The following is a 12,341-nucleotide window of genomic DNA, read 5'->3' on the forward strand; positions in this document are numbered from 1 at the left end:
TATATCTTAAATTTATATTTATTTTTATATATCATTTTTAAAATTATTAATAAATTTATATTTTTAAAAGAAGATTATCTTATTATTTTATTCATTTTTTCATTTTTTTTTTTCATGTTTTTTTAAATATTATTATTTTATAAATATTTTTTTCATAATAGCATATAATGAATTAAAAATATATTATTTAATAAATTTATTATATTAAATATATATTTATATAACTTTTTTAATTTAAATTTTGATTTTATATTCGATATTATTATTATATATATTAAATTGTTTGTATACTATTTTCATTATTTTATATTTATCTTTAATATTCTTTCATATATCTTTTGTACAAATGATTATACTAAATAAAAGAGTTTTAATTAAATAAATTAAAAAAAATTTTAAAAATTTTAAATATAACAGTAATTTGTCAGTTTAATTTTTGTTTAATAAAAATATTATATTATAAATAAATTGATGTATTAAATTTTTTATTTTTTAAGATTATATTTTCTTACTTAAATTTATATTAAGTTGTGAAAAAAATATAAAAAAGTAAATAAAGTATAAATATAATTTTAAAATAGATTTAATTATATTTTATTTTTATTTAATATTAAAAAAATAATTATTATAAAGAATTAAATTATGAATATAATAATAAAAAAATAACTTGCAAGACATATTATTCATTATAGAAATATGTTTAATATATAATAGTAATATTAATTTTATTATAAAATTGTTAAAAATAATGATAATAAATAATTATAAATTTGAAATATACATATATTTATATTAATATTAATATTTAAATTTTTATATATATGAATATAAATTTATTTTATATATATTTATTTATTTAATATATTTTATTTATTTATAAATTACTAATTAATACTATTTAAAAATATATATAAAATAATATAAAATTTTTAATTTTAATTATAATTTTTTTTAATTTAATATATATACAAAAAGTTTTAATATATAATAAAAAATTATAATAATTTTTTTCATTTATATTTTTAAATATATAATATAAATAATAATATTTTTTAAATAAAAATATATAATAATAATTATTATAATTTTTATATTTATTTTATTTTTTTATATTTATTATTAATATATAAAATCATATTTATAAGATTATATTGTAATTAAATTATTTTTTCATTTATTTTATTCAATAATTTTATTTTTTTTATAAAAAAATACTTTACTGCTTTTAAATTTATATTTTTCATATTTAAAATATCTCTCTTTTTTTTAATATTTTTTTATTGTTTTTTAATATTACTTTCATAATTAATTTTTTATTTTTATAGATTTATAATTAATTATTACTTAATTTTTTTTTAAATATAAATTTTTTATGAAATGATTTATTTTATTTTTAAGATTTTATTTTACATTTATTTCAAAAATTTATTTTTTAAAATAATTTTTATAATATAATTTATATACATATTAAAAATAATTTTTAAGAAAACCATTTATAAATATAGTTAAGAAAATATTACTTATAGGAAATTATATTAAAATATTAAAAATTCAATATACGATTTTTTTATTAAATAAAATTATTAATAAAATATAATTAATTAATAATGAAACATTTTACATATTAGATTAAATACAATATAATCGTAATTTTATAAAAATATATTAGTTGTTCATTTAATATTATAATATAATATATTAATTCATATTGTTTTTAGTTTTTTTTTGTTATTTATTATAAAACTTTTTGAACAACAAAAAATACAAGAATTAATTTTCTAAAGTATGATTAAATAAAATATAATAAATATGAAAAAGTAATATTTTAAATAGTTTAAATTTAAAGAATATTATAATTAAGTTAATTTTTTAGTATTATAATTTCATATAAACTAAATCTTAATGTATTTATGTTTTTTTATATTCTTATAAAATTTTAATCTTTATTTATTAAAAATGCAATTGCTAAATTGGTTGAATTTAAATTAATAAAATTAAATAAGTATTAAAATAAAATTTTATATATATAAATACCAAATTTAGATATATACAAATTAAATTTAAATAAAATAAAATAAATTAAAATATATTTTAAAACAATAATTTTTATTTTAAATATTTTTTATTTATGATAATTTTTTTTTCAATATTAACTAAAATTTATAAAAATATCAATCAAATTGTAATGAATAATATTATTAAAAGAAAAGATAGAGATTGCCTTATTTATAATTCATTAATGCTTTTTACTATAATTTTGAAAATAAAAAATGATAAAACATCTAAAATTCATTTAATATATATAATAAGAGAAAAAATAAACAAATTATAATATAAAATATATATAAATATATGTAAATATATATTTTTATTTAAATTTATTAATATAAAATAAATTAAAATAATATTAAATAAATATATTTTTTTTAAGAAAAATAATAATTATATTATAATTAACTATTAACTTATTTGTATTTAGATTTAAAAATTTAATAATAAATAACTCAATTTAATTCTCTAGTTTATTATTTATTTTTTTAGCTTATTTATTATCTATTATTATCTATATTTAAATTTTTAAAACATTTAAAGATATTTTTTTACTAAGGATTAAAATTTTCTTAAATAAAAATTTTCATTGGAGAATTATTTTTACTTACTGAATTATTTTTACCATAAGTTTTAGTTAAGAAATTAACTTTAGCTGAAGAAACAGAATTTTTAATATGAGGAATTCCAAGGAAATTATTAATAATATTTTTATTAATTGGGAAATTATTAATATCATTACTATTAATTTTTGTATTGTAAAAATTATGTTAAATCTTAATTTCTTAAGAATTTTTTTTTATAAAATATCATTACAAGAAATTTTCTTTTTTAAATTTTTACAAGCTACAGGACTATTATTTTAAGATTAATTATAAAATATTTTGGATTAACAAGTTTTTGTAAGTTTTTTTGTTAATAAATCTCATTATTTCTGTTTTTAATCATGTTTTTTATTGATTTATTTTATTTCCTTTATTTTTAATTTATAATATCGCTTAATTAATATTTATATTCTATTTTATTACCATTTATTTTTCCAGTTTATTAATTATGTATTTTTTCTTGACTTTTTGTTCTTAATAAATTACTCTTACATGTTTTTCCCTAAAGTTTTAAATTATGCCCTTTCATATCATTTTTTTATTATATATCATGCTAACTTCTTGAATTAATATTGTTTTTTGTAATATTTATGTTTATTGTTTTTTAGTTTTAATCATTATTATTACTATTTTAGGCTTTATATTGATTTATTGTTATTTAACTATCACAACAGTTTTCTATATTTTCTTATGTTTTCAATTTTGATTTTAAAAATTTTTTTTTTTTTTGTTATTATTACTTTTATAATTATTTTTAAATATTCTTCTGTGTATATCTTTACTAAAATTATTACAGTTATTAATTTTATTAAAATAATTAATTTTGAGTTGAGTTTGTAATTCTTTCTTAATTATTTTTCTTTGAGATTTACAAAAGTTACTTTTTTTTATATAATTAATTATCTACTTCTTTTAATTCAAATATTTTCCTTTCATTTTATTTTCTTTCTTAAGATCTTTAATTTAAAACTTGCATTTTTAGTTAAGATATTTCATTATTTAAAAATAGATTTTAATATTATTACAATTCTATTTTATTATTTTCAATTTTACTGTTATTAGATGGATGCCTTGAATTATTTTTTGAATTTAATTCTTTGTTTAAATTTATAATTTTATTTAAATTAAATTATTAATAATAGTTACTTTATGTTAAAGTTTTTTGTCTTAAGAAATTTTCCAAATTAATATTATTTTTTTTTTTAATCATTTAATTTATATTATTTCTATTGTCATTATATTCTTACCTTTCACTAAATGTTCTATCCCTTTTAATAATTTTATTATTCTTTTTTTCATTATAAGCATTTTTTTAATTTAGTTCTTAAATGTTCTTTTATACTTATCTTTAATTAAGGGTATTAAGTAATTCATTATTTTATTATGTTTTGATTTGAATAAAATCTTAAGAACCTTAACTGTTCTATTCTAATCTACAAATCTTTTAAAATTAATTGTTATTATTTGATAAAGTATTTTATATCTAAATTTAAATAAGATTGGAAATTTTCTATTTATTTTCTAAAAAAGCATTATATTAATTTATTTGATTATTATTATTTTTTGTCGCATTTCCATTATTATTTTGATTCATTTATTATTTATTTTCATTCCAAAATTTATTATTCTTAGGTAAAATTTCTGATATTTCAGAGAATTATAATTAAGAATTAGTTAAATAAAATATACTATTAAAGTTACTTATTGACTGTTCTGTTGAGTAATAATTCTTTTAAACAATTTATTAATGCATATTTTCTACTAAATGAGAAAGCTAAATTGTTTTAGAAATATTATTTTTAATAATAATTCCTTCGAAAAAGCGCTAATAATCATAAAAATAAGGTTTGGTTTATATTTTTGATTCTTATAAATATTCATAATTAATATTTGGAAGAGATTTTTTTTTAAGTATTTATTCTAAGCGATCATGAAAACTTAAAGTTTCATCAAAATTATTTAGAATTCCTGAACATTCTTTGGGAATTTCTTTATTGTTTTTTTCAGTATTTGAAGAGTTTTATTAGGAAAACTGACTACTTTCTGATTTACTTTTTGAAACTTCTATTTTTAGTTAAATTTTTATTTTACGATATTCATATTTTCGTTTTTTATCATGAAATCTGTTCATTATATCACATATATATTTAATAAATACTCTTGGTACATCTTTGTGGTATTTATAATATTCACATAATGCTTTATTTTTAAAATTATATTCATTTTATTAATAAAATCTTTTTAAATATTCTTAAACTTCATCCAGTACTTCTAAATCTCTAAATTTTACTACTGCTAATGATGATTCATTTCTTAATATATCATTTACGTCTTTACAATAAAAGTAATTTTGAGAAGATGAATATTTTTAATACAATGCTTTGTTTAATAGAGGATTAAAATTTTTTTCTTGTTAAATTTTTTAACAGAATATGCATTCTTTTAATGCTTTATCAAGGCCGAAATTTTCATTTAAAGTTTTATTTAATTAAGGCACTTTTTATTTTTTTAAATAATGAACATATTTTTTTTTTTTTACATAATGTTTATTTAGTCGAATATTTATTTGAAACATTAATTGATGTATTTTATAAAAAATCCTATTTAATTTTTTCTTATTATAATATCTCATCTTAATTTTTTTATTATTATTACAACATTTTTTTATTTTTTAATAAAAATACAAAAAGAAATAATAAATAAAAAATAAAATTTCAAATTTTAGGGTTTCTAATTTTGTTTTAAATTGAAAAAAAATAATATAAAAATATTTAAATTATTTATTAAAATCTAAAAAATATAAATTGAAATAAATTTATTTAAAAAAAAAAAAAAATACATATTTTTTTGTCAAATAAGATATGTGGTTTTAATTAAAGAATATAAAAAATATTAGTAAAGTAATATAAATGTTTTATAGTAAAAATACGTATATTTTTGTTTCAAATATAAATATAAATAAAATTAATTATTAAATTATTAAATGTTTTAATTTTATATTTTTATAATAAATACTAAAAAATTTTAAATTAATAAGTATTTAATATTATCCCAGTTTCGAAAATAAAAAAAACTATAGTATCAGATCCTGGAATTTTTTTTTTTTATTTTGGTCAATTATAATCTTACCAGTTTTTGTTTTTTTGTCTAATTCATCAAAAAAAAATATATATTCATTGATTAAATTTGGTTTGTAATAATTTAAATAATTAAAAAAAGAAAAAATTAATTATTTTATTGCGTGTATTTACATTAAAAATATGGTATGTTAATTAAATAAATATTGGCGAAAATCCTAAATATATTAATAAAATAAAAATGTGATTTCTGGAATTTTAATAATATTATTATTGAAATATTATTTTTTATTATATATTTATTCTTTTTATTTTTCAAATAATTTTCTTTTTATTATTATGTTTATAATTCATATTTTTTTTTTTTTACATTTATATATTATAAGGTTTTTTTTTTTATTTTAATATGCGTTTTTATAGAGAATAAAAAATTAACTTTTTTATGGTATTCCACATATCATTTTTATAGAATTTTAATTATACATTTTTATCATAATTTTTTGTAAAAAAAATTATCGGGTTCTGCTTTTTTAAAATTTTATTTTTTATGAAACAACTGTTTAACAGTTTGTATTGAAATAGTTAAAAATAAAAATAAACGGAAAGAAAAGACAAGAAACCTCTCATTTTTTTTTTTTTGAGAATTTTTATAAATTTTTTAAAAAATTTATATAAAATTTTTAAATATAATATTGAAGTAATAATATTTGATTAATAATATATATATTAAATTATATTATTAAAATGTATTGTTATTAAATATAATATAATAAAATATATTTATATATATATAAATAAAAATTAATATAATTCAATTATACATTAAATTTATTTAATATAATATCAATATTTTTATTTTTTTCGGAGTAAGTGAATAGAGAAAAGTTGTTTTTGTCCGCTAATCAAATACTTTTTTATTAACTGACCATTACTGAAAAAAAAAAAAATATTTAGTTTAGTTTAACTTGATATTTTTAAATTTTATATATTTTATCTATGTTCTCTTTGATTAAGATAAAAATAGATATTAATAACTATCTATAATTCTAGTACGCTTTTATATAATAAAAGCAACTATAAAAAAAGATTAGGGAATTTTTAATATATTAGGTTTTCTGAATTATTTATTATTTTATAATATTTATAATAAAAGTGAACTTTCTTTAGGGTTTATATAAATTAATTTAATAATATAATATTATGATTTATCATTAATTTTATAAAGAAATTTATATTTTTTCATTTTAATAATCAAAAAGCTATCGCTCTTGAAAATAAAAAAATAGAATTTGTTTAGACATTTAATAAAAACATATTTGATATTAATTTTACATTCATAGAATTATTCTGCCATATTTTCATAAAAAATGATCTAATTGAATATTTTTAGAGGCTAAAATATTGTCATTTAACATTTTGATTAAAGAATTATTATTCAAAGATATGTGATAAAAAATTATTTTATCTATTTAATTTATTATTTATTGTTACATTAAAAATCGATATATATTAATATCATTAACATATTTAAAATAAATAATTTTATAATAATCTATTTTTAATTAATATATAATTATTTATTTTTTTAAAAAAAAACAATTACTTTATAAAAAAAAAAAAAAAAAAGATTAAATATATTATATATAAGTTAAGCAAATGGATAAAGATTAAAGTATTGCAATTAATATCAATTAAAATGAAAACAAAATTAAAAAAATTGTATGTTAAGAGCAATTATCATTATAATTAACAAAAACAAATATTAACTTTTTCTAGAAAAAAAATAGTGAATAAACGAAAATGAATAATACTAATAATATAATTAACATATCACCCAGCAAAGTATCTAACTTTAGATAAAAAACTAAAGACTATGCACTTTTAACCAAAAATTATATGGATAGAGGATCTTTAGCTAGTGATTACATACATATGAATTAAAAGTTATAAAATGAGAAAGATATTATGTTATTAGAAATATTAAAAAGAAATAATGTGGACTTAACACAGGAAGAAATAAGTAATGTAATTAAATTAAAAATAAACTATTTTATATTTATCATTGTTTTATATTTTTATTTTTTTATAAAAGTTGGCAGTCTATGTAATGAGAAAAGTATAAAAGAACTAAATGGAAATCGAATTTTTACAAAAAATAATAAAAGGCTTAAGTATTTTTAAAGACCTTCCTGATATACATTAAACATGTTCAAGTAAAATAATAATGAAATTAAACCACTTTTTTTTCAAAAAAAATGAAATAGTATTTAATTATGGTAACAAAATTTCATAAGATTACATATATTTATTTTATTTTTTTAAAAAATAAGGTGACAAGGGGAATATGTTTTATGTAATTCTAAAAGGAAGTGTTTATTGTATGATTCCAAATGATAAATTTAATAAATAAAATGAAAAAACTAGTTTGGAAGAATTTGAAGAATAAGATTTAATTAATATTAAAGATAGTTAAAATAATATAAATATAAATAATTAAATTCCCAAAATAAATAATATTGATGATCTTTCATCTTTTAATAATTAAGAAATTAATGTTTAGTAATTAAAAAGATAGTTTACTTGGGATTTAAATAAAAGATTATCAATAATTCAAGAATCTATAGAAGATTTAAACATTTAATTAATTAATTAATTATATCCTTAATATGATATTGTGAGAACTTTAAAATAAGGAGACTCTTTTGGTGAATTCTCCCTTTTAACAGGCGAAAAAAGGTATAAATTTTATATTTAAAATATTTATTTATTCAATATATTAAGAACAGCAACAGTTATTTGTGCGGAAAATACTCATTTTATTGGTTTGAGTAATAAAGGTTTTGAAAATATAATAGGTTAATATTCAACAAAAATAATAGAAGACTCAGTAGAATTTTTGTAGAGCTATTCATTTTTCAAAATTATACCAGCTTAGAAATTATTAAGCTTGTTTTAATAAATGAAATAAGAAACATATCAGAATAATAATATAATTTATTATGAAAAAGAGAAAAGTAATAAATTTTATTTTATTAAAGAAGGAGAAATAGAAATTAGTTAATTAATAGAATATATAGAAGGTAACTAGAATAAAGAAAATGCTGGGGAATTAGTAAAAAAAATACCAATAAAGAAAAGAATAAGACTATATTTAATAAGTTCTTTTAATCATTTCGGATCTTATGAAATTATGAATGAAAAAAATTTAAGAGAAACATAAGCTAAATGTGTTTCTTAGAAGGCAATTGTTTATTCTATAGAAAAAAAAGTATATTAAAATATACATATATATAAATAAATATATATATATATATATATATATATATATATTTTATAAATTTCTTATTAAATTTAAGAAATTGTTCAACTTTTTAAAAGTAAATGATTATATTACACATTTCAAAAATGAAATACAATCAAAAATTGATTGGGAAAAATATAGAAAACAAATGATTTTAAATAATGATTTTATTTAATAAAAAAGATAGAATGTTTAGTAATAAGAAACAACATAAAAATTAGATTTAATAACATAATCATTTACATACAACAATAACAATAATAACAATAATAATAATAACAATAATAACTAATAATAATAATAATAATAATAATAATAATAATTATAATAATAATAGTATTCCTTTTTAAACTAATCGTTATATTTAAAGTTCACAATGTTCAAACATTATTTTTAATGATAAAAATAAATATAATATAAATAAACTTCCCATTTTAAATTAAATATATTTAAAAAAATGCAAGAATAAAAACCGTGCATAATCATTTAATCTTATGATTAATACTCAAAATAAATCAATTTTTTAAACATTAGATAATTTAAAATTATAAGGACTAGATATAACATAACTTTCGAATATAAAAACATAAGATTTAACAAAAATAACATAAAAAATAAAGTTTAATTATTTTGATAAAATTCTTAATAAAAATAATTTAAAGTCCAATTATATTGATAATAATAATAATTTGAATTTTTTTTCTCAAAAAAATTCTTTTGTTATAGCTTCTTAACCATAAATTTCTAATAATTTATTTAATTTATAAAGCAACAATCCATTTAATTCAATTACAAGTATTAATTATGGCAGTAAATAGGAATATAAATTTGATTTTAAAGAAAATAAAGAATATAAGTATAAATAAAGGTATAAATTATGTAAAGATTTAAAAAAAAACTAATATAAATTCAATGAAACATTTAACTAAAACATAAATTTAGAAAACAAATATGATAATATTTAAATAAATAAGAAAAATCTTTTACAATTTAAAGTATTAAGAATATTTGAATAAAAATTAAATTAATTTTATATTAATAAAATATATTTTTATATATAAAAAAATTTTTAATAAATATTAAATAATTTTAATTTCTTTAATTATAATTAATTATATTAATAAATATATATTAATAAATATTCTTCAATTATTATTAGATATAGCATTTGCATAAAAAGTAGTTGATTTTCTTGCTTATTAAATAATATTTAATTTAATATCACTTAAATCTTTTTCTGCATTAGTTACAAAATCACATATATATTCTATAAGTTCTTTTTTTTTATATTTCTCAAGATGTTCATTAGTAATTAAAAAGCTAATGTCATATCCCTTTAAAATTATTTAATATATGAATAAATTTATTAAATTTTTATTTACAATAATTGCTTTTCTTCTTAAAATTTAAAATTAATCAGCCCTCACACTTATGTATTTAGAAAATCTGGATGCTATTAGATTATCTAAATCATCATTTTTTTTAAGTTAAAAAGAAATCTTATTTTGAATTAATAAAAATATTAAAAAAAAATTTTTTAAAAAAATACTCTGCAAGAATTTACAGATGGTTCTATTAAGCATTTTCCTTATCACTTCTTGCTAAATATATAGGGTGAAGAACTAGGTTTTGGTTTTTTAGCTATATCCATATAATTCAACTTCAGGTTTATTATGTTTTTCGACAATCTCACTTGGAAAATCTTATAAGCACAAACATACTTCTAAAACATCTCTTAATGCATTAACATATCCTTCAATTGCTAAACTCTTTTTTTAAATAGTCAAAATATATATATATAATATTTTACCATTTTTTTATTATTTTTTATTGGTTTTGTACTTTTTAATTAATAAATAAAAAATATAATGTATTTATTTCTAATTAAATAAAAACATTAATAAAAATATTAAAAAACAAATGTTTATGAAGTTCATATATATATAAATATATATTTATGATATTTTTAAAAATAATAAAGAATGAAATATATTCTTATATAATAAAATTAAAAAAATAAAAAATATCATTCTCCCTGCAAATAAAAAACCCAAGGTGGATAATCATATTTATCAACTTAAATAAGTAATCTTCCATTATTAGAAGTATCACTAACTTATTTATAAGCAACCTAAATGGATACTACTTTTTTACCCTAATATAAAAAATATTTTTTAAAATAATAATATAAATTATTTTATTTTACATCAATTTTAACAGGATTTTTTAAATTAGTAGTAAAACTAGGATTATCAATTCTTACAATAAAATCACATGTTTCAAAGAAAGAGTTTCTAAATTCAATAGGAGCAGATTTAGCTCCTCCAATTTTATAAGGTCCTTTTGGTTAAGGAGCTGATGATATTCCATTTAGCATACAATTATATTCACCTCCATCAGGGCTACTTATAACAAGGATACCTTTAGACTCTCCTAGAAAAGAAGGCTCGAATTTCACGCTTACATTAATTTCATTCCCTTCCATAGTATCAGCAGGAGGAGCTATAATGTTTGGTTATTCTACTATAAAATCTAGTTATTAAGCAGGCAAATTTCCTCCTTTTCCTTTAGCATCAACTACTGGAGCTTATGCTTTTACGCCTCCAATTTTTTCAATTCTACAGGAATATGTCGTTTATTTTTTACAAAAGTTAAAAAATTTAAAGTTCTAAACAACATCCGAACCTAATGGTGCTTTCATAGTCATATTTCTTTATATAGTTTGTTATGCTAAACCTTTTAAATGCAAAATATAAAGAAAAGTTCCTAATTCAGGAGAATTTAAATTAACTTTACAATGCTCTTCTTTAACTAGCAAGGGTCTATAGATTACTTCAAAGCCAAATTCCTTTTTATATTTTAATAAAATTTTTTTTTTTTTTTTTTACAGAATTAGCTTATATTGTAAATTCGGAAGGATTAAAAGATATATTGTCGTTATCTGTCGTGATCATTTGTTTTTTTATTTCTACTGGAATATTTAATGGATTTGTAATTGTTATAAATTTATTTGTTGTTTCTCTTATTATAGCTGACATTTCTATTTTCTAGATAATATCAGGTGCTTAAACGTTTAAATTCTTTAAAATAAATATAAATAAATATTAATTTATAAAAAAAAATACAATTTTAAAGTGAACAAATTCGAATGTTTTTTCATTTTTAAAAATAACACTAATTTTAGCTTAAACTTATTTAAGCGAAAAAATACTAAGTTTATATTATTTAGTATAATCTCCTGCAATATCAATAGTATTTGCTCCTGAAACAAAAACTGATGGATCTTAATTCTCCACATTCCATTCAACA

At 14.9% G+C, this 12,341-nt stretch overlaps 2 protein-coding genes across 2 annotated transcripts in view, besides 21 other annotated features; both read right to left on the reverse strand. All coding sequences in view use genetic code 6, as the record gives it.

The window, feature by feature from the left end:
- The first annotated feature begins 94 nt into the window (after positions 1 to 94).
- Positions 95 to 124: a microsatellite.
- Positions 125 to 171: 47 nt separating this feature from the next.
- Positions 172 to 222: a microsatellite.
- A 603-nt stretch (positions 223 to 825) lies between these two features.
- Positions 826 to 878: a microsatellite.
- Positions 832 to 877: a microsatellite.
- Positions 879 to 955: 77 nt separating the features above from the next.
- Positions 956 to 1,003: a microsatellite.
- A 16-nt stretch (positions 1,004 to 1,019) lies between these two features.
- Positions 1,020 to 1,077: a microsatellite.
- A 495-nt stretch (positions 1,078 to 1,572) lies between these two features.
- Positions 1,573 to 1,608: a microsatellite.
- A 490-nt stretch (positions 1,609 to 2,098) lies between these two features.
- Positions 2,099 to 2,149: a microsatellite.
- A 182-nt stretch (positions 2,150 to 2,331) lies between these two features.
- Positions 2,332 to 2,366: a microsatellite.
- A 17-nt stretch (positions 2,367 to 2,383) lies between these two features.
- Positions 2,384 to 2,420: a microsatellite.
- A 320-nt stretch (positions 2,421 to 2,740) lies between these two features.
- Positions 2,741 to 2,799: a microsatellite.
- An 864-nt stretch (positions 2,800 to 3,663) lies between these two features.
- Positions 3,664 to 3,703: a microsatellite.
- Positions 3,704 to 6,373: 2,670 nt separating this feature from the next.
- Positions 6,374 to 6,414: a microsatellite.
- Positions 6,374 to 6,416: a microsatellite.
- Positions 6,417 to 6,441: 25 nt separating this feature from the next.
- Positions 6,442 to 6,512: a microsatellite.
- A 1,267-nt stretch (positions 6,513 to 7,779) lies between these two features.
- Positions 7,780 to 7,819: a microsatellite.
- A 1,190-nt stretch (positions 7,820 to 9,009) lies between these two features.
- Positions 9,010 to 9,061: a microsatellite.
- A 221-nt stretch (positions 9,062 to 9,282) lies between these two features.
- Positions 9,283 to 9,368: a microsatellite.
- A 670-nt stretch (positions 9,369 to 10,038) lies between these two features.
- Positions 10,039 to 10,126: a microsatellite.
- Positions 10,061 to 10,104: a microsatellite.
- Positions 10,127 to 10,145: 19 nt separating the features above from the next.
- Positions 10,146 to 10,174: a microsatellite.
- Positions 10,175 to 10,581: 407 nt separating this feature from the next.
- Positions 10,582 to 10,845, reverse strand: IMG5_031940 (hypothetical protein; the record flags this gene model as incomplete). The annotated part of the gene is made up of 2 exons (XM_004039156.1): positions 10,582 to 10,801; positions 10,843 to 10,845. Coding segments are annotated over 2 exons (223 nt in total), but the record flags the coding sequence as incomplete, so codon positions are not given.
- Positions 10,846 to 11,058: 213 nt separating this feature from the next.
- The window catches only part of IMG5_031950 (hypothetical protein), a gene marked incomplete at both ends in the record, with an annotated part of 2,481 nt that continues 1,198 nt past the window's right edge, over positions 11,059 to 12,341 (reverse strand). The window contains 4 exons of the mRNA XM_004039157.1: positions 11,059 to 11,187; positions 11,239 to 11,880; positions 11,921 to 12,112; positions 12,158 to 12,341. The exon at positions 12,158 to 12,341 is cut by the window's right edge and continues 47 nt beyond it. Coding sequence (XP_004039205.1) covers positions 11,059 to 11,187; positions 11,239 to 11,880; positions 11,921 to 12,112; positions 12,158 to 12,341 — 1,147 coding nt within the window. The remainder of the gene's footprint in view (positions 11,188 to 11,238; positions 11,881 to 11,920; positions 12,113 to 12,157) is intronic.

Source organism: Ichthyophthirius multifiliis (genome assembly GCF_000220395.1).
Source record: "Ichthyophthirius multifiliis unplaced genomic scaffold scaff_1120509249781, whole genome shotgun sequence".
Taxonomy (NCBI): Eukaryota; Ciliophora; class Oligohymenophorea; order Hymenostomatida; genus Ichthyophthirius; species Ichthyophthirius multifiliis.